The sequence below is a fragment of the Mirounga angustirostris genome, unplaced genomic scaffold, assembly GCF_029215605.1.
Source record: "Mirounga angustirostris isolate CCGP_5_RB_7025 unplaced genomic scaffold, mMirAng1.0.hap1 SCAF_15, whole genome shotgun sequence".
NCBI lineage: Eukaryota > Metazoa > Chordata > Mammalia > Carnivora > Phocidae > Mirounga > Mirounga angustirostris.
Window position 1 is genome coordinate 151,843 of NW_026991723.1, and position 21,279 is coordinate 173,121.

A 21,279-nucleotide genomic window follows, 5' to 3' on the forward strand; every position below is an offset into this window, starting at 1 on the left:
TATCTTAACTAGATTTTTTTTTTTTTAAGCACCTGTGCATATGATTGAAGTTTTAGTTTTAAATACATTAATATTTTTTGTTGTGATTTCTGCTTTTGTGTAGCTCTTTTATTTATTTTTAAGATTTTACATATTTGAGATGAGCGTGAGCACATGTGCACACAAGGGCCAGGGGAAGGGCAGAGGGAGAGGAGAGTTAGACTCCCCTGAGCAGGGGGCCCCACATGGGGCTCAGTCCCAGGACCCTGAGATCATGATCTGAGCCGAAGGCAGACACTTAACCAGCTAAGCCACCCAGGCGCCCCTGTAGCTCTTTTAAAGGTACTTGCTGTATGTGTCTTTTTCTTAGCTAAAGCTAAGAAATTTTAAGTTTTTCTCTTCTGTTGGCTGCCTTTAAAACTATATCTTTACTTAATCCCCTTATTCTTTCATTTTTTTCAACTGCATGTACTGACACCCTTTAAGCAATTACAGACTTGGTGTGTTTCTTCTTCCCCATCTTGATTATCATTTTATTAGTTGTCCGTTCTATCTTTAAATATACAATACATGTATTTGTTCTTAAATTTATTTCTTGGTTTATAATCTTTACATGATAATCTTTGGGTCTGGTTATAAAAGTGTATGTACACTACCTCTCTCCCAGGTAATTAAAATAATCTCTTTATAGGTGGTACTTTGCGATGATTTCTGTGTCTGGAGTCTTCTCGGTCACGTTCTCTGTGATATTTGCGTATGTAGCTGATGTCACTCAAGAACACGAGCGAAGTACTGCTTATGGATGGGTAAGATTATAGTTTATGTTTTTTAACCAGAGAAGTAATTAGGGTTCTATTTAAAAATGTACTGGAAAGCAAGATTTAAAATAAATTACAAATACTGACTTACATAAGAGAAAATCTAAAGCAATTGAAATCAGAAAAGGAGATCTATGAAGTTTAAAATAGTAAGATGGAAATTACTAGTAATGTATCCTCTGGTTTTAGGGTGAGTTGTCAGCTGCAAAAGTGTTTCAAAAGTTGATTTGATTTGGTTCATATTGGCTTATCTCTTGAGGAACCATAAACAGTAAATAGGTGCTAAGCACAGAAGTCCCTGTGCACCTCGTTCATATTGGAGGTGCTGCACCTCAGCCCTGTTAATCCACTGTTACTGTATTGCTGGTTGTGTATCTCAGGCACTTATTTGGGACATGGTACTGTAGAAGAAGGACTACATTTATTTGGCAATTAATTTTTGAGTGCATAACAAAAGTTATAGGAGACCTTGTTTTGGATAATTGAGTATTAGAAAATCTAATTTTCTGAGGTGTAATTATGGCTTTGTGGTTCTGTTGGGGAAGAAAGACTCACAGGATGGCAGGCTGAAGCCCTTGAGGTGTGTCATGACTAAAGTTGTTTTGGGGGGCGGGACAATGCCATGTGAGCAATCTGTGGGTATGTGTCCAGTGCATGAAATTGCTGAGTCATGTGGGTGTTTTTGAGGGGGGAAATTTTCCCTTCTTCCCTTCTAGGTTCTTTGGCTACCCTAATAATAATTAAATTGACATAGATTAACAGGAGGGAAACATTTAATTTTGTACAGAGCTCCACAAAGACCTGAGAGAGCCAAGGGCATTTGGACAGTTGAAGCTTATATGCCATCCTTAGCATTAAGGAAAAAGGGGGTAGAGGTCTGGGACTTCAGAGGGGACGAAAGCCATTCACAGGAAGATGAGAAGAGCAAATGTTTGGTAAATAAATGTTTGCCATGCCATGCAAATAAATCTTTCTGATAGAAAGTTATCTCTGGCGATAGCTCTCTTCCTGATACAGGCCCCCATCGAAATTCTTTTAGGCTCTGAAAGAGAGGCAAAAAATCTTACCCTGAGTGTGCTGGGTCTTAATTGCCTTCAACCAAAACAGTCTACGTGCAAAGGGGTATAGTTGGGGTGCTGCATTCTCCCCTTCAGCATGCACTGTGCTCTTCTTTCAACTTCCCTGTGTTGGAAAATGTTTACAGTGAGAAAAGGTGGAAGAAGAAAACTGGCTGGGTTGTTGAACAGGTTGGAGGAGGACTGAAGGCCAGAAACCCAGGTTACTTCTCTCCTTTCCCAAGCCTTTCTCTTCCCTGTAAATCCTACGTCCTGGAAGACAGGAAGGAGTCATAACTGCACAAAGATCAGTTGTTGCTGTTCCATAAAACACAACAGCAGCTTTCACTTTGTTGACTTTAGACATTAGTTTAAAAACAACTTCTTCAACATTACTTCCCCTCTACCTACTACCTGCTTTCCCCTCCCATTCATCTTCCCTGCTACCCTGAATGTCTCTCATAGCACATCCTAAGACTGTCTCCATCTGCCGTCCCCACAATGCCGTGGAAGAGGACACAGGGAGGGGCTCTAGGAAGCCTTCAAAGGAGGCAGGGGTGTGCAGGGTGGCTCATAACAGTCAGCCAGAAGCTTCACTTACCACATTTGTGCAGCTTTTCTGTACATGATGGGAAATACCCATGGAGATATTAATTCCCCTCCAGTTTAAAAACAATCTGTGTTCTTTGCTTTCAGCGAAAACAAACAAACAAACAAAAACCACTCACAAAGCTGTGGCCTAGCATTAATGCTTTCAGGACAGGGTTCAGAGAAAGAGCATGACTTAGGCGCCCTTGCTAGCACACTTCATCTGTAAGATGGCGGTGACGCTTAGGGTGTTCATCGGGCTGCCGAGAGGAATGCGAGAGAGGAGAGCTGGCTGTGCGGTCGGCCAGCGGGTAAGGTGCCTGGACTTGGTCACAGGAGTCAGGGTGTTGGCCCGTGACCTTTACGTGTGCCCTAACTCGTCAGATGTGAAGATGACAGAACTAAAAAAAAAAAGGAAAGGAAAAAAGCTTGCAGGCTGCTGCGTATCTTAGAGATAAAGGAGGATTTACGGCCAGTTATTTACGAGATTGTCAATCAAGTCTAGCTGGGGTTTTAGAGCCGTTAAAGAATGTATAAAGTATGTACACCTTCCTTCCTTAATGAAACTCCTCCACTACACCAAGAAGGTGGCAGTTCTTTCAGGGCTGCAGCAAGGAATAGTCCTATTAACTGAGTTAATGCTCACTGAGAGATTGTGGTGGTGAAGTCAACCTTTAGATTTATTTACCAGAGCCATGCTGAGCGTGAGGTGAATTAGGGATTTAGATAAATACTAAGATAATACTTGCAAACTAAGCAACAGTGCGGCTCTGAGTTTTAAGTTACTGCATTTTATATAGAAGTTCATGGGGTCACAGATCCCAGAAACTCAGTCATCCAGCAAGTATTGAGCCTCGGCTGTTGGAGAGGAACAAAACTGATCGGATGGAACAATTTAGGGAACTGCGGCTGCTCTCCACCCTTTCTGATACTTGAAACTTGGCAACTAGCTTTTTACTTTTATTTCCATATTCCACATGATTAAATTGGCTCTCAGAATATTCACTGTTATTACATAGAGATTTTCACACTAAATTCTGTTTCTCACTATGAAATACATCTCTATGTTTATTTTTCGCATATTTGAAGAAACTGATCTCTCAAGTGCTCTACCTGGTTCGGTGTCCCACTTAGGGAGGAAAAAAATATAGGTGCACGGCAGCAGAGGGGTTGATGGCAGGAGGGAGTCCTGAGCGCTGAGGGACCTAACGAATCAGGGCTGCATTAGGAGGACTGGTAGGCCTGCCCCTCTGTGTCTAAGAACATCTGCCCTGCTGTCTAAGTCATTTTATGGGGCTTTCAGCTCTTCAGATACATAGACTCTGAAGTCCTAAACTCATTTCTTTTTTTTTTTTTTTAAGATTTATTTTATTTGAGAGAGAGAGAGGACGAGAGGGGGAGAGGGGGAGAGAGAGAGAAGCAGACTCCCGTCTGAGCAAGGAGCCCCACGCAGGGCTCGATACCACCACCCTGAGATCATGACCTGAGCTGAAATCAAGAGTCAGACACTTAACCGACTGAGCCATCCAGGTGCCCCCTAAACTCATTTCTTAACCTCTGTTTTGAAAGCTTAAAAGAAAAATTCTCATCAAGATTTCTGCCTATGCCAATTTCAGGTTTTCTCTGTAGCAGTTTACAAATAAATTATGGAAATACTAGAAAACAGAGCACTTCTTTCTCAGAGCAGTGTTGCAGGGTACATCACATGGATGGGAAAGATGAATTAAAAAGTTTGCCATGGTTTGGAGTGCATGCATTACTTATTAATGAGCATTAATCTCACTACATCCAAAGTAGCTACTGTATCCCTTCCAAAATTTTCTGAGGGGGAGCTTAGTAGAATGCAGTCATTTTCCATTCAAAACTCATGTATCAAATGTATTCTTATATATTAAATCATTGTTCTGGAATAATAAATTTAATTCCATCGTTTGTAATGACTGAATCTTGAGTTATTGAAAAGTTTTTATTTTATAAAATGTCCATTTGGCTAGAAGACAATTAACGATGGTAGATTTAGAAATGCCATTTTGACAAATAATGAAATAAATTCTTTAAACTCGAGTGATTATTAGATCCTTTAGACTTGGAATGCTGTGGGATTATAAAAACCAGTTTCAGCTGAAATTAAGCAGCTGTAAGTCTAACTGTACGTTTTGGTGGGAAAGATGATTTTCGAGATTAGAAAATGGCTTCTCATTTTTGCTTATCATATGAACTTGAGTTATTTAACTTTTCTATTGCTGTTTATTTGTACATTGAGTAGTAATCTTGTTTACATGCAGAAATGTGGTGAAGATTAAGGAAATGAAAAACTTACTAATGAATGACTTATTGACCCATTTTGTGCAGAAATGAGGTGGTTAGGCGCTGGAGGACCCTGTGGCAGTGCTCCCATAGCTGCCTGCATGTCACTGCCATTTATAATGTGACTTATGTGACTGCCTTGATCTTTTCAAATAATATGGAAAAACCTGAAGGGCAGGAGCTCTGTCTTCTTTTTCATCAGGTACAGAGTGGGTACTTAGTAAATACTGAACCAAGACATTCCTGTTCCCCAAGTTGGAATTCTCTATGCCTCCTTTTCTCCCCCAGACAGTTGTTATTGGACTTTTGGCTTCTATAGTATTTTTAGTATAATACTAAGATCAAGTATATTGTATTTTCACATTCGTTTGCGGGTGCTGGGTGAAGGAAGAATGTCATTGGCTAACCAGGTGTTGTCATAATTTTGAGCACAGGTAATGATTTCAGTGGTTTCTTTTAAAACCCATTGGAAGTTTAGATAACCAGTTTATAAGTCTATTTTTGGCATTCAATCTGGTTATAATTTGGAGACTGTCCATTTAAGCTTCTGAACATTCAGATTACATTCCAAGACAAAGGAGGCGCTCTACATTAGGAAAACCATGTGAAGAGGCTCCACATGGATTCAGGTGCAAATGTGTCTCTGGTATAGAATGGAGGTGGGGAGTGACAGAAAATAACAGCCCAGGGATCTCAAGGTAAAAAGCTTCAACGGTCTCTCAACAGATCTTTGTTGTTGTTGTTACAGCTTTTTCTCTAAGAATATCAGGGATTTTTTTTTTTCCCTTCTCTGTGCTAATGCAATGGTCACCAATAATAAAATGGTAAAACTGTGCATGTTTTTAGACTATGAAATCAACACAGTCCCTGAGTAATTTTTAGGTTTTACCATTAGCCCTGCAGACATTGTTTTTTCATGCCTTTCTCCCCACATCCCTGTTTTCCAATTAAAGAAGACTAAAGTGTGTATGTTTTATTCATGGGGAAGTTTTTCTCAATTTTTATTTCTAATAAGATATTTTTTTACTCTTGTAGCTTTTCAGGATATCTGCAGTTAGTTCATAGTTTGGGAACAAGTCCTTAAAAGGAAATGACTTTCTCTTTCATTCTTAAAATGTATGTGCAACACGTTCCTTTTGTTTTCTTTAAAGCCAGGGAGGGATGGCTATAGGTACATATCTGTGGGACCCTGCGTAAGAAGCAGGAACATAGGTGTGCACCTGCGGCAGGTGGGGTGAGTGAGTGTGCGCTTTCTGCATGTGCGTGTGGTAGAGGATGGGACCCAGGGTGAGAGAGTGCTTTTCCACAGGTCTCAGCCACCTTTGCAGCCAGTCTGGTCAGCAGCCCAGCCATTGGAGCATACCTTTCAGCCAGTTATGGAGACCGCCTTGTTGTGCTGGTGGCCACAGTGGTGGCTTTTCTGGACATCTGCTTCATCTTATTGGCTGTTCCAGAATCTCTGCCAGAGAAAATGAGACCGCTTTCCTGGGGAGCTAAGATTTCTTGGAAACAAGCAGACCCTTTTGCGGTAAATATCCATTTCTTTCTCCAGTAAAAATAAAAAAAAAATTTGCACATAAGACCTGAAGGTGTTTGTGCACCAAGGAATATATAGAATTTATATTTCTTTCCTTTTTTCATTTTTTTTATTAGGGAGGAAGAGAGGGATGGGCAGAGGGAAAGTGAGAGAATCTTACGTGTTCCATGCCCAGCGTGGAGCTCAACTTGGGGCTCAATCTCATGAGTCAGACACTTAACCGACACCAGGCACCCCTAGAATTTATTTTTAAGTCAAGTGTGTGGTAGGTATCCTAAGGAAGGAGAGAAAAAAGGTCCACTTAATCCCTGATGAGGGTGTAGGAAGGAAGTTGTTTTTTTCTTATTGCATGGTTTTTTGGGTTTTTTTTGTAAACAAAACGAAGGTGGCCGCTTGAATTGTTCATTTTATTCACTTAAATTCAGAAAAGATGAATAGATTCGGTCTGACTAGTTATTTTCTAGTTTGTTAATATATATCCACTTTGACCAGAGGCTTTGAACTTGTATTTTCCAAGTTGAATGGATTCTTTGTTTCCTGTAACTTTTTAAAATTTTTGGCATTTAAAAATTTTTTTTGGAAGGATTCTATTAAGAAAAAGTACTGAGAAGAAGAATCTTATCCCTCCCCTTTTCCCACTTTATCTGACTTGAAATTGTTCTTGAAGAAAATACGTGCAGAAAAAAATAACCAGAGATTTGATTGCTGTTTTTAAACACCCAAGTTTACTTTTTTAGGAAAAATGTGTAAAAGAAAAATAACTCATCAAATTCTTTTCTAAAAAGGTCCCTCAGGTCATGACCTGCGGACCCTGCTCGTTTTGTTTGTGCCATGATGTCAGACATTGAGAAGGAGGTACTTAGAGAATGGACCCGGGCGCCCGTCAGGCCTCCCATTTTCTTGTCATGTAGTGATCAAGTTATGTGTGGAAACTCCCGACTGCTGCCGTGTACTCTTTCAGGCCTACTGCAGGGATTACAGTAAATTAACTAGTCTCGTGTCTGGTGTGCAGCCAGTCCCCATAGACATGAGCTGCTTTTGCTGTTCACACATGAAGGTTACAATTACGGTGACCCTAGAATGCACTGAAGCACTCTCCAGTCCTTAGAAAACCACACACTTCTTGGTCTTCTCAGCAATTCTGTGTAAAAAGGGATGTAAGAAGGACTTTCAGACAAAGTTGTAACATTCAAAAGTTACTGGTCAGAGAATCTTGTCACTGACCCCATGACGAGCATACTTCTTTCTCTACCAGTTTTACAGGCAAATTGAATATTATTAACATCTTAAAGAATATAGTAAATTTATATATTGTAAAAACCCTGAACTGTTTATGGATTTAAAAGGGTTACATTATGAATGAGAGAGATGAGATTTTCTTAAAAGGTTCTGGAACAATGTTTTTTCAGGGTCTGTTCATAGGATGTGAACCAGTATGGTTAACAAAGATGAGCAAGTATTTGTGGGGGAAACTTGTTTTGGTTTTAAGCTGTAATACTTTAAACATAGAGGACTTGTAACCATAGAGTTAATGTTTACCTGCTTTTGTAATCCCTTCAACTTTTATAATTCACCTTAACAGAACAAAACAATGAAGCCAATATCCTGGAATATCAGTGACTTTAGTGTTGCCTGCTTTTTACATGTTTCTTTCTGCTTATTCCTAGTCACTGAAGAAAGTTGGAAAAGATTCTACCGTCTTATTAATTTGCATCACTGTGTTTCTTTCATACCTTCCTGAAGCTGGACAGTATTCAAGTTTTTTTCTCTATCTCAGACAGGTGGGTAATGTGTGCCTAGTAGGTTTAGAACATGAAGAAAACCAAAGGTTAGGATCTTTTGAAAAGTATTGTGGGGAAAACGGTATATAGAGAAAAAAAATGTGTGGAGTTGCTTCTAGTTATAGTAAGTATAGGCACTGATGTATAATTAGCAGTCGGGGGACCTATAATATGATGTTATATTAAAATATTGTAAAATGTTTAATCTGGGAAAAATTTCCTTGAGAATTAGCATAAACAAAGTTTATCATAATGTTTTAAATCTTCATTAAATTTCAGAGAGAGGTCAGGTTTGTTTGATGTGACCTGACCTGGGACATCTTCAGTAGGCCATATAACTCAATGCTGCTGTAGACTTCAAGGGGGCTCACAAGCAATAATCATGGCAGTTGACTTAAGGCAATTTAAGAACAAGCTCCCTTTCCAACTGTTGTTTCAGTTCTCTGGGATTGCAGAGACACAAGGTGCCTTCCATAGCAATCCTGCCCTGGTCTTTTACTGATTTCCCTGTAAGTCCTTCTAGGGGCTTACTCCACGTGGCAGAGCAGGCCTCCTCCTAAGATAAATTCCTCTATTTCTGGAGATATTTTTAGTTGAAACTTGTTAAATTCACCAATCTCACAGTTTTCCTGAAAGTGTGAGACTACTATTTTATATGGTGACATATAAGTAAAACTGTTTTTCAACCAGTCCTTTTTCAGTTTTGCTCATTTGGGGTGGGCAGATGCTGGAGATTTAGTGGGAAGACTGGTGAGGTAGCATGTTTAATGTAGAAAATTATATGTGCATTTGTAATTATGCATTAAATTAATTGTACATTTAATGTAGGAAAAATGGGAAAGCTTAGGGAAGTGAAAAATCCTCTCATTCCTTCAGAAAAAACAACTACGGATATTTTCTTTTTCTACCTTTTCCTATACATATTGCTTATGTCACTACCACCAGCACTTAACAGTAAATCAGAATCATTTTCTGTTGTTTTATATTTGTGCTTTTAAGAGCAGTTCACACCCACACATTTGAGTTAAAATTGCATTTGGTATTTGTAAATCATATATCTGATAAGGAACTTGTATCAAGTATTAACTTTTGTAAGTGAAGAATAAAAAGACAACCGAACTGAAAAAATTCAGAAAAAGATTGAATAGATACCCGTCCAAGGAAGCACATGAAAAGATGCTTAACATTAGCCATCAAGGAAATGCAAATCAAAACGAGATACTTCTTCACACCTGCTAAATAAGATGGCTGTAATCAAAGACAGACAGTTATGGAGAAATGCAAACTCTCACACATGGCTGGTGGGAATGTAAAATGGGGTGGAAGAGAGTTCGGCAGTCCCTCAAGGTGTTCAAACTAGGGTTTCCAGCAAATCTATTCCTACGTAAATAGCCAAGAGAAATGAAAACACATTGTCTATGTAGAAACTTTTTTTTTTTTTTAAAGATTTTATTTATTTATTTGACAGAGAGAGACACAGAGAGGGAACACAAGCAGGGGGAGTGGGAGAGGGAGAAGCAGGCTCCCCGCGGAGCAGGGAGTCCGATGCGGGGCTCGATCCCGGGATTCTGGGATCATGACCTGAGCCGAAGGCAGACGCCTAACGACTGAGCCACCCAGGCGCCCCTACATAGAAACTTATACAAATATTTATAATAGCCAAAAAGTAGAAGCAGCTGATGAAATGTATTGACAAATGATCTGTATGGCAGGATGTTACTGTTTGGCAATAAAAAGCAGTAAAGTGCTGGTACCTGCTGCAGCATGGACAGCCTTTCAAAACATGCTAAATGAAAGAATCCAGGACCATATATTGTTTGATTCCATTTATATGAAAGGCTCAGAAAAAACACAGGCAGAGACAGGGAAGTGTATCACTGGCTGAACAGAGGAACAGGCTGGAGGAGTGGGACTCCTGATGGGGTACCGTGTTTCTTTGAGGAGCGATGACATTTTCTACAATTGACTGTGGTGATGGTTGCCCAACTCTGTGAATATTCTCAAACCACCGAATTGTATACTTCTAATGGGTGAATTGTAGGATACCCAAGTTCTTTCTTGATAAAGCTGCTTTAAATATGTATATGTTTATGTTTATATTTATATTTACAAATACAGGCTGAAAAATAAGGCTACTTCTCAGGTTCCAGTTTTTTTTAGTTGGGTTTCATTAGCAAGTAATAGGCTTATTTGTCAGCATCACTGACTTGGGAACCTGAGATTCTAGCTCTTTTATTAGCTAGTTGTAGGGGTACCTGGGTGGTTCAGTCGTTAAGCGTCTGCCTTCGGCTCAGGTGGGATCGAGCCCCGCATCGGGCTGCCACTCACCCTGCTTGTGCTCTCTCTCGCTGTGTCTCTCTCTCTCTCTCTCAAATAAATAAAATCTTAAAAAAAAAAAAGATTATTAGCTAGTTGTGTGACTGGAAGCAAGACACTCATTTATTAAATGAATAGAATGCATACAATAATGTTTAAGTCCTTTTCCTGATTTTTATAGGATTTCAATAGAGGGCAAAAATATTTGACTTTTTAAAAACTTGATATTTAAAACCTAAAGTTTTAGGCCTTTCAGAGCTTCTGTTAAGGTTGAGAGGCTTAGAAATTATTGCCAGCTCACTTTAATTGCTTCTAGAATCACCATGGAAGCTTTTTAAAATATGCCTGTGCCTGGGCCCAGAGAGTCTGATTTAATTAGTCTCAAGTGGGTTACAGCATTTCATTGCTTACCCCCCTCCCTTTCTGTGTTGCCCACATGATTTTAATGTGCAGCCAAGGTTGACAGCCATTGACTTGGCTAATGAGCAGATTCTCTTGGTAGTACCAAAAGTCAGATCATTTTCTTCATGTTCTCTCTAGTGTTTGGTGATGTTGTATTTGTCTCTTGGTGGGTTGGAGATGGGGATTATTTTTTATAGTATCTATAAAGCGTTTTCTTTCCATTTCCACAGGTCATAGGTTTTGGATCTGTTAAGATTGCGGCATTCATAGCTATGGTAGGAATTCTGTCTATTGTGGCTCAGGTGAGTGTCATTTCATCCATTTTTTTCTTTATCATTTTTATTTGGAAATAACTAGATTTACAGTAACTGCAAAGAAATAAATGTTCATAGGGAACCCTGGCACCCCTCTGTCAGTACTCCCCTCCTCCCCTGCCATGGTAACATCTCTTATATCTGTGGTACAATATCAGACCCAGTAAACAGGCATGGATACAGTCTACAGAAGCATCTTTTTTTTTTTTTTTTTTGAGAGAGAGAGAGGCAGCCCGGGATGGGGGGTGGGGTGGGCAGAGGCAGAGAGAATCTCTAACAGACTCCACACTGAGCTCAGAGCCCAACACAGGGCTCGATCTCATGACACCAGTCATGACTTGAGCCAAAATCAACAGCTGGATTCTCAACTGACTGAGCCACCCAGGCACCCCAGAACTTCTGCATCATTTTTAATAGAATGTTGAGATTGTAATTTAGGAGGAATTTAATACAGCTTTTCAGTACTTTTTAGGATACCTGTTACCTCTACTGGTCATTTCAGCAAATAACAATTTGCTTTTACAACCACCAATAGTCTAACTCCATATACTGCAAAATAAGCTTAAAATAAAGAAGCACTCTCCTGGTTAATGAGGAAAGTTTAGTTAGCAGTGGGAAACAGAAATGAAATCAGCAACTGTTCCCAACCCTGCTATCCCCAGGACTGAAGAGATGTGGTAATGAGTGCATTAGAATATATGAAATGAGTAAACATTAAACATTTCCCCACCTATTATAAATAGAAGACCACAAAAGGCAGGGTATATGACCTTTAAATGAACTCACTGACATGCCTGGGTGCACTCACAATATCACATGGGACTGCCTAGAGGCTACTCCCTCAGACGGCTTCATGCTGCTTTATAGCATGGGGCCCAGCAGAGTGCTCTTCAAGGAGAAACAAGAAGGCTCTGAAACGGTTTTGCCCGAACATTAGAACTGACAAGGCTCAAAGGACTGCATCAAGGCAAAAAAGCCTTTTATTTTTTCTTACCGAACTTTTTAGTGAATGTAAAGTATGTTGAACTTTCAAGTTGCTCATGATTTTGGTTTGCATTTATAGCAACTCTGGTTAGTCAGTTAGCCAGAACTCATCTTTTATCCTCTGCCTTTACAGACTGTATATCTGTTAAAGTCAAATTCATATTAGTCCAACTTTCTGACACCGGTAACTTCCAGCAGAATCCCACATAGTCTGTAAATGTTCAACAGGGGTTTGCTCTTCCCTGGTGGTTAAGTGATTGGCATTTCTCCAAAGCGTCTGCGTCATGTGCTTCTCAATCATGATAATGGGTGAACAGCTATGATGACCTTTGGAAAGTGCTAGCAAAGCATTAGATAAACAGGCTTTGGAGAGGGCTCTGAAGGCCCTGAGCCCCAGGTTAGCCTTGGAACCCCCACAGCTCGACTCGAAAGCTCCGTCAGTATTGCGTGGCTTCCCCAACTCTCAGGCCAGGCTGTGTACCCATAGAGGCCCCTGGTCATTGTAAATGGGCTCCCCTCATCAAGCTTGCATCGAATCTGTGCACTCACATGGTTTCTCAAGATTATCTCCTTTGTTTTTACAGACCGTCTTTCTTACCATCTTGATGAGATCATTAGGGAATAAGAATACTGTCCTCCTAGGCTTGGGCTTCCAGATGTTCCAGTTAGCCTGGTATGGTTTTGGATCTCAGGCCTGGTAAGCCTCTCCTTTGAATCCTCATAAAGTAATAGACGGAAGCATCTTTTAGAACTTGAGTTGGTTGAATGTGATGTGAAGGAAGGGTTATTTTGCTGGTTTGGTGTACTCAGTATTTCAAAAAGGATGTTCAGACTTAATGTGGGGAAGGATGGAGTTGGTAAGTACTTTCAGATTTTTGTTAAATTGCCTTTGCCTCATCGGTGAAGTTCTTATTTAATTGGATGTGTGTGCGTCCTCCAACGCCTCAAGAAAGTTTTATGTCTGCTTTTTAAACACATTTGTCAATTTTTATTTTTTATTTATTTATTTTTTTAAAAGATTTTATTTATTTATTTGAGAGAGAGAATGAGATAGAGAGCATGAGAGGGGGGAGGGTCAGAGAGAGAAGCAGACTCCCTGCTGAGCAGGGAGCCCGACATGGGACTCGATCCCGGGACTCCAGGATCATGACCTGAGCTGAAGGCAGTCGCTTAACCAACTGAGCCACCCAGGCGCCCACATTTGTCAATTTTTAGTGACCTCACATAGTCCACAAGAAGACAAGAAAAAATGACTGGTTATGATGGGGTTCACTGCCATAATCAGCTGAGTGACTTTGGGTAGTGACCTAACCTTTGTAACATAAAGCATCTGAGTTAGACAAACACAGAGATCTCCAAAACCATGTGTGCCCTGAGGCAGTTATTACTGCTAGCACATTAGATGCCCACAAACAGGAAGGAAGTTCAAAATAAGCCCTGAGGAGTTAAGAGGAAATACATGTGCCTGCTTACCAAATACCAGATTTTCTATCTCTGTTTTACATACGAGAATTGATCCTCACTTTACACATGCTTAGAGGAGCTAGAAATGTGGTCAGTGGTTCAATGGTTGATTCTTCTTGTTCTTGAAGATTCCGGTCCTGTGAACTTTGGTTCAATAGCTGATTCGGTCAGACCTGTGCTATGTTTCAAAGATTTTGTTGACATGCAGGGGTTTTTCTTTTCAGTAAGGACGTGCACATTAGCCTCCCCAAGGAAAGTCTGGCCAAACAGGTTTTCAGCCTGATTAGGGCCTCACTTTGCTCACACTCTAGTTTCTTTTGTAGTGACCCTGAACTTCAGGTCTCTGTTGTTTCCGTTGGTGGCACATGACACTTGCTTGAGGGGTGGCAAACTGAGCAGCCCGAGGGCAGTGTGAAGGTGAGAAACACAGAGAGAAAAGTGGAAAATCAGTGAGGAAGATGTGGTGTTTATAGAAACAAATCCTTTTGAACTTCATTGAGCTTATACATCTTAAAGATGGTAATGGGCAAACAAGGAGGAAGAACGGATTTCGAAGGAGGTAACATAAAATAATGAAATCTTCCCAGCTGTGAAGTAATCATTATTAACAGTATGATGTAGGACCTTCCAGGTTTAAAAAAAAAAACAAAAACAAAAAACCATTTTTTAAAGAGGGAAAAATAAATACAACCTAACAGAAAGCTTTTTGTGATTCTGTCAGATTGTACTCTGAACGGTAAGCTCCTTAGGGCTGGCCTGCCACCTGACTGCAGTCGCTCTTGTCATTGCAGGATGATGTGGGCAGCAGGGACGGTGGCCGCCATGTCCAGCATCACATTTCCAGCAGTCAGCGCCCTTGTCTCTCGGAACGCAGAGTCAGATCAGCAAGGTGAGGTCACTGTCCCCTTCCTGTTTTCCTCCTTTAGCTAAGATATACTCCAGGTCACGGAGCAGGTGATAGCCATGTGGTCCCTTCTCAGCAATTACAGCTTTCTCTTTTCCCTCCTGCTTCTGGACTTTCAGAATACTAAGGATTAGAAATAGAACTATCCAAAATAAAAACAAAAAACAAAACCAAAACTATCCATTTTCTCTCTTCAGTTTTGAGTCTTTTACCACCAGAATCATTTTAACAGATGTATGTCAAATTAGGAAAGACTGGTTAGTAAAGCAATGAGTTCTTTATTTAATCACCATAATTACTGAAATTTCTTTAATTTGGAATCAAAGTCCATTAGCTTAAATTAGGAAATGATTTTTTGAGGGGATAAATAAGTAAATATGTATACTTTGGAAACAATTAAAATGGAGACGACCATGTGGAGAATAGCGCTCTACCGTCTAGACTCATCATGAACCTCTGGCTTCTGTCAGGCAGTTCCCACTGCCAGAATTAATCCTTTCCTTCTCCATCTGTTAATGGCTCACCTAAAGTAGGCAGGAAGTAGTGAATTTTAGAAGGAAAATCTTTTAAATTCACTAGAGCCTTTTTAAAAGTTCTAACAAAAACTGGACTGGAAAAGATTAATTCATTGCACCTACTTTTCCACATCAGAAATTAGCCATCTTATTCATACCCATTTTTAAAGTGTCACTTGAAGACGACAGATTCTGTGTCACCCTGTTTCCCTTGGCTATGTGTCCTTGGGGAGGTGTTATGTCTGAAGAAGTGAGACAGCTGTGGGCACTGCCTTGACGTCTGACAGGCACCATCTGGCCTTTCATGACATGAATTCTCTTTGGCTCTTATTATGCTTGTATGTTCTAATACAGAGGTTTCTAAATGTCAGCGTACAACATTACTGGAACACATTAAGTTGAATCATATTTGAACAATTTTGACTTGTGGAAACATCCATTTTCATATGATTCAAGCTAATATTTTATCTGCCACGTTAGAAACCAGAGATATCTAGAAGTTGGTACTTCTGGGATTTTTCAGTGCAGGTCACCATGAGGAGCAGTGTCTGTGTGAATGTGCCGCGAGTACACAACTTTGGGACTGCTATGGACTCACACACAGGGCTCCAGGAGACAGGGCAGATTTTTCCTGTAAAAGGACCATTAGATGAGTAGAGGAGGAAAATCTCATTCCATAGAAAAGTGGAAATTGCCTATAAATGGAGAATATTAGAGTTTTTTTCATTTTTTATTCCCCATTTATAGGAAGGATCTAGCTGTTACGGGGGGGAATTCAGCCCCAAAAGAGATTTCACAAACATCACTGTCATTTCATCTCCTTATAGATCTTAGGGGGGAGAGTTAGGACATTAACAGGACATAGTAAAACCAGTAATATATTTGTGCACTGAATGGAACTATGATGGGCGAAGTCCCTAATCTACTTCCCTTAGCACAGACTACTCATACTTAGTCCAGCTGAGCAGTGGATCACAGTTTGTAGGAAAATACTGTTAAGTCCCTAATCTCGAGATGCTTTTCTGAGAAGACTGGCTCCCTTCTCTCTATTCTCATGTAGGAGTTGCCCAGGGGATCATAACTGGAATAAGAGGGCTGTGTAATGGCCTGGGACCAGCACTGTATGGCTTCATATTCTACATGTTCCATGTGGAACTGACTGAGTTGGAACCAGAATTGAATTCTGACAATGCTGCCCTGCAGGTAATTTGGTGATAAGTCTAGTTTTATAACAACCATATGTCTGATGAGAGCAAAATCTGAACTTAAATTTGGAGAATGTTCTTGTTCATGTGATGTTTCTATTGTATGTGCTATGTTCAGTGCTTCCTGGGATTGAGGAAGGATCAGTTCAGTGATGTAGTATCTTCTGCAAAAAGCTCTGTCTTAATTTTGTTCAGAGTCCATTTTTACCTACACAAGTACTCTGATCAGAATCCCGTCCTCTGGTGAAGCCCGGCAAAGGCCAAATAAAATGCGAAATGACCTAGATTCCTGCTAGAAATGGAGCTAGAGTGCTTTTTCTACTACATATTTCTTCAGTCGTTCCTTCAGTGTAAATTTCTGTATAAAATTGTCCTTAGTGTTCATGAACATAGTGCGAGGTCACAGGATGGGGACTGGAGACCCACAACTGCCACTTAAAAGCTGTTGAAAAGTGGTGCAAAGAACAATGATTAGTTGCCCTCTGTCATATTCCAAACACAGGCTCTATGGGAATTTGCCTTGATACTTAATGAAACATTCGCTTATGAGAAAATGATTTACTTTTTGATGGTCTGGGGGAGTCCAGGGCTAATTTTGGATTGAAGACTAACCGAATCCTTTGTCTCCATTTGTTTCCCATGCCCCTCAGGGAGCTGTCATCCCAGGCCCACCGTTTTTATTTGGGGCATGTATAGTTCTCATGTCTTTCCTGGTTGCCTTATTCATCCCTGAATACCGTAAAGGCAGTGGGCTTCAAAAACACAGCAACAGCATCAGCGGCAGCCTGACCAACACCCCAGAGCGGGCCAGTGATGAGGACATTGAGCCACTGCTGCAAGACAGCAGCATCTGGGAGCTCTCTTCCTTCGAGGAGTCTGGGAATCAGTGCACTGAGCTGTGAACTGGCAGAAAGGGGAATTCTGCCGATGCCTCCTCTGAGCGCCGTGGGAGCCACGCCACACGGAGACTTCATGGTGCTGGAAGGGAGATGCTAGTGGCACCCTTCAGGGCCAGGTTTGAGAAGTGACCCTCTCCATCCCTCCACGCCGCCCCCCCCACCCCGCTCCTATTCCTTTCCTTCTTTTTGTGGTCTATTAGAACAATATTCAAAGTACTTTCCTGCAAATTTTGCAACTCTCAAAGTCATCTGGAGTCCAAACTTTGAAACGCAAACAGAAAGATGGCTTTCCTTGAATAACTCTGGAGGAAGAGTGATAGCAGTTTTTCCATCTCCTTTTCAGTGGAAGGTGCAGGGTGGGAGTGGACTGCCATCTCTGACAAGATCTGAGGTAAAAAGTCCCTGCTTATTTTCTTCCTTCCTGTTTCTCTGATCTGTGCCCGCTTAGCCCACGGGTGTTCATGAGTGGCCGCCCCAAGAGTCACTCAGTATCAGGGATCTATTGCCTTTGTTCAAAGGTCTCTACTTCCTGTTCTTGGCTAGAATGAAATTCAGCAAATTAATGTACCTCTGGACATTAATAATCAGTGATAACCTTTATTTAGATAAAAGGAAAGTTTTCTTAAAATTTTAAATTATGAAGAACTGGCAACTCAGATTGCTGGACCTGGTGTTTTGGTCAGATCCCAGGTGATTTTACAGAAGAAAAATGCACATCAAGTATTCGAGTAGCAACAGAGAATTTGAAGGGAGCTTCTAAGAAAGTTTTCAATAATACAAATATTCCTAAGTGAGGATGAGAATTAGTGACTGGATACCAGTGGAGTTTATATCCAAGTTCAGACTCCTAGAACACATTATTACCATCTGCTCCTTGCTGCATCTTCTGTCTTCTCAGTTTTTCTCGTTCATCTCACTCCTGCCTTAACTGCTCTATTGTATGCATCGGTTTTTAGTCGGGTCTTTATTTCCATCTGTTTATCTGACTTTTGAATTTCATGGGAATATGCACATCAGATTGTTTTCTAAAATGTGGTTTAGGAAGCTCAGTTTCACAATAAGTGTCTTGCTAATTTTTCGAGATGTTCTATGGAAAGAAAACTTTACAGATTTATATGTATTTTCCTGCACCAATAAATCTACCATTAACTAGGCCCCACCCACCTTTAACAGAGCACTCCTCTGAAAGTTTTATAGGTATGAAATATATGTAGATATTTGTAAGGAGTTTTAAATTTTTTTTGATGGGGTGCTGTGTAAATCTTGTATTTAAAAATGTAATGAAGGTGTTGAAAGAAAAATATATATACAACTTTTATAAAAGGATTGTGTACTGACTGAATACATTTAAAAGAAAATATATTTTGAAACCTGTTCTGCTATGAACAGAGATAACATATCTTTTTACTATGCTGTTGGTTTTTAAGTTAAGCTTCCTAATGCATAATAAATTTGCAATGGATACCTTTATGTCTTTTGTGTTTCTTTAAAGCAAATAGTACCATTGATCTTTTTGGGTTCTCTTTTGGGTGGGTATCAACTAAATTCTTAATCCTTAATTAAGCTAATGCAAAAAAGAGGTATATTTTCAAAAATTTTGATCTTTAACACACTCCCTTCAAAAACATATCGTAGCTTTTTCATCTAAAATAAAAAAACAGGGACACATATTTGTACACCCAGTTATTGGCATTCTTCACAATAGCCAAAAGGTGGAAGCAACCCGAGTGTCTGCTGTTGACTGAATGGATATAGGAAATACGGCATTTACATACAAGGAAATCCTCAGCCTAGGGAAGGAAGGAAATTCTGACTCATGCCACAACATGGATGAGTTTTCAAGACATGATAAGTGAAGTAAGCCAGTCACAAAAGGACATACACAGTGTGGTTCCACTTTAGTCAAATTGAGACAGAAAGTAGAATAGTGGATGCCAGAACTAGGAAAGGGTAAGGGGGAATTACTGTTTAATGGGTAGAGTTTCAGTTTTGCAAATGGATGTGGTGAGGATGGTTCCATAAAAGTATGAATGTACTCAGTGCCACTGAACTAAAAATGGTCAACTCAGGTTATGTGTATATTTTGCCACAATTTTTAAAGAATGCTCTCGTGACATCTTTACTATTGCTTACCAAAATTGCAGTTTCTTTACCCAGTATAACAAATGTCAAAACTGGGATAAAATCTATCATTTTAACTATTTACAATTTAGTGGTTTTTAATTTATTCACGAGGTTGCACAGCTGTTAGGACTATCTCCACAATAGGCTGAGAGAACAGTGTTCACCACTGAATTATTAAACCAGAGCCTTACAGAAGGGCTGCCACCTGGCCAGTGCTGGAATTTCTAGACTAGGAAGCGAGTTCTGTGGGGTGATGGCTGGGGCTGACAGTGTACCTGGTTCTGCCTGTGCTGGAAAAAACTGCAAACTGGGTTTGGCTGCTACTCTCGGGAAGAACCGCCACTGCCAGCATGAAGCGTCATCAGAATGCAGCTGTGAGAAATTAGAAGACAGGAAGAAGTCAGTCAGTCCCTCCTCTTCTTCAGTATGCAGTTTTTATCTAGCATCCTTCATCAGCTAACACAGAGCCAGCTGACAAAGGAGAACAGGTATGCCAAGTAAAGGACAGGTTGGAACTAAGAGACAGTAACTGGCACCCTCAACATACCTTACTTGAGCTTCTGATCCTCACCAGCACCTCTCCCGTGACCCAGATCTGCATTTACTAAAGGATGTGGATCTTCCACAGGTTGCTATCATTTTCCCCTAACTTTTCTACTGAGCATTAAAGTACAGTTGAATAACATCAAGGGTAAGGGTGCCAAGTCCCTATGCAGTTGAAAATCCACATGTAACTTGACTCACCAAAAACTGAATTACTGATACCCTACTCTTAACTGGAAGCCTTATCAGTAACAACACATATTTTGTATATATTGCATATATTACATACTGCATTCTTACAATAAAGTTAAGCTAGAAAAAAGAAAATGTTAAGAAATCTTAAAATAGGGGCGCCTGGGTGGCTTAGTCTTTAATTGTCTGCCTTCAGCTCAGGTCATGATCCCGGGCTCCTGGGATCGAGCCCCAATTGAGCTCCCTGCTCGGCGGGAAGCCTGCTTCTCCTTCTCCCAATTCCCCTGCTTGTGTTCTCTCTCTCTCGATGTCTGTCAAATAAAATCTTTTAAGAAAACTAAAAAAATACAAGTTATGAAGCAAAATGACTTTTTCATTAGAAATTTACAGTCAAGGGGCGCCAAGGAGCGACTTAAGTCGTTAAGTGTCTGCCTTCAACTCAGGTCATGATCCCAGAGTCCTGGGATCGAGCCCCATGGCTTCTCCCTCTCCCATTACCCCTGCTTGTGTTCCCTCTCTTGCTGTCTATAAATAAAATTTTTTAAAAATCTTAAAATACATTCATAGTATCATTTCTTAAAAAGTCCATGTAGAGGGGACCTGTGCAGTTCAAATCCTTGTTCAAGGGCCAGCTGTACTGAGAGAAAAGATGTTGGAGGAGTAGGGGACCCTATTCCAACTGGTCCCCGGAATTGAGCTGGATATCTACCAGACAACTCTGAGCACCCACGAAATCAGCTTGAGATGTAAGAAAATAGATCCGGATCTCTACAAACAGAATATCGCGGGCGGCTGGTTTCAAGGTATGAAGCTGGGAGCCATGATTCTGCGGGCAGATTTTGGAGGATAAACGGCAGGGGGAGGGAGCCTGGCCGTTGGGATCCTACACCGCCGGTGAGCGACAGCCTCACGCGCTGGGGACCGGGCACAGGCTCACAGACCAGTAGCAGCGGGGAAAGGACTTTAGGGCAGACCACTGACGGAAACCCGGAGCAGCGAGGTCACACGTGTGAACTGGGAGCGGCTGGCGGTTTTAGAAGCACAAAGGGCAGAGACGTGCCCGACCTGGAGGCAGGACTTGGAGCACTGTGGAGGGGCGCACAACCCAGGCTGCTGCAGTTTATAGCACCATGGACAGAAGTGGAGATGGTGTGGCCTGGAGAGCTCACTGAAGAACAGACTGCGGACTCTCTGCTCTGAGGCAGAGGGTTGGAAACGGTCTCTTCTGCTCTGACTCACAGAAGAGACGCGGAAAGCCGCCAGGGAAAGCCGCCAGAGAACAAAATCCCCCAAAACTGGTTCCCACTCAGCCCATCCCCTGCCACAGGGGGGCAGGGCAACTCCGCCCAAAC

General features: G+C 40.9%; 1 protein-coding gene and 1 long non-coding RNA gene across 7 annotated transcripts in view; one reads left to right on the plus strand and one right to left on the minus strand.

Annotated features, from left to right (window-relative positions):
* MFSD14B (major facilitator superfamily domain containing 14B) overlaps positions 1–18,532 on the plus strand; it is a 76,317-nt gene extending 57,785 nt beyond the window's left edge. For 3 of the 4 annotated variants that reach the window (XM_064579858.1, XM_064579857.1, XM_045882063.3), the window contains 8 exons: positions 671–785; positions 6,057–6,275; positions 7,952–8,065; positions 11,014–11,085; positions 12,666–12,778; positions 14,337–14,434; positions 16,025–16,167; positions 16,820–18,532. In XM_064579858.1, coding sequence (XP_064435928.1) covers positions 671–785; positions 6,057–6,275; positions 7,952–8,065; positions 11,014–11,085; positions 12,666–12,778; positions 14,337–14,434; positions 16,025–16,167; positions 16,820–17,071 — 1,126 coding nt within the window. In that variant the 3' untranslated portion in view covers positions 17,072–18,532. The remainder of the gene's footprint in view (positions 1–670; positions 786–6,056; positions 6,276–7,951; positions 8,066–11,013; positions 11,086–12,665; positions 12,779–14,336; positions 14,435–16,024; positions 16,168–16,819) is intronic. The other variant, XM_064579859.1, reaches the window with a different exon arrangement.
* Positions 1–21,279, minus strand: part of LOC135362743 (uncharacterized) — a 53,896-nt gene that overhangs the window by 11,735 nt on the left and 20,882 nt on the right. For all 3 annotated transcript variants that reach the window (XR_010407833.1, XR_010407834.1, XR_010407832.1), the window contains one exon: positions 1,865–19,564. This is a non-coding gene — a long non-coding RNA (uncharacterized LOC135362743). The remainder of the gene's footprint in view (positions 1–1,864; positions 19,565–21,279) is intronic.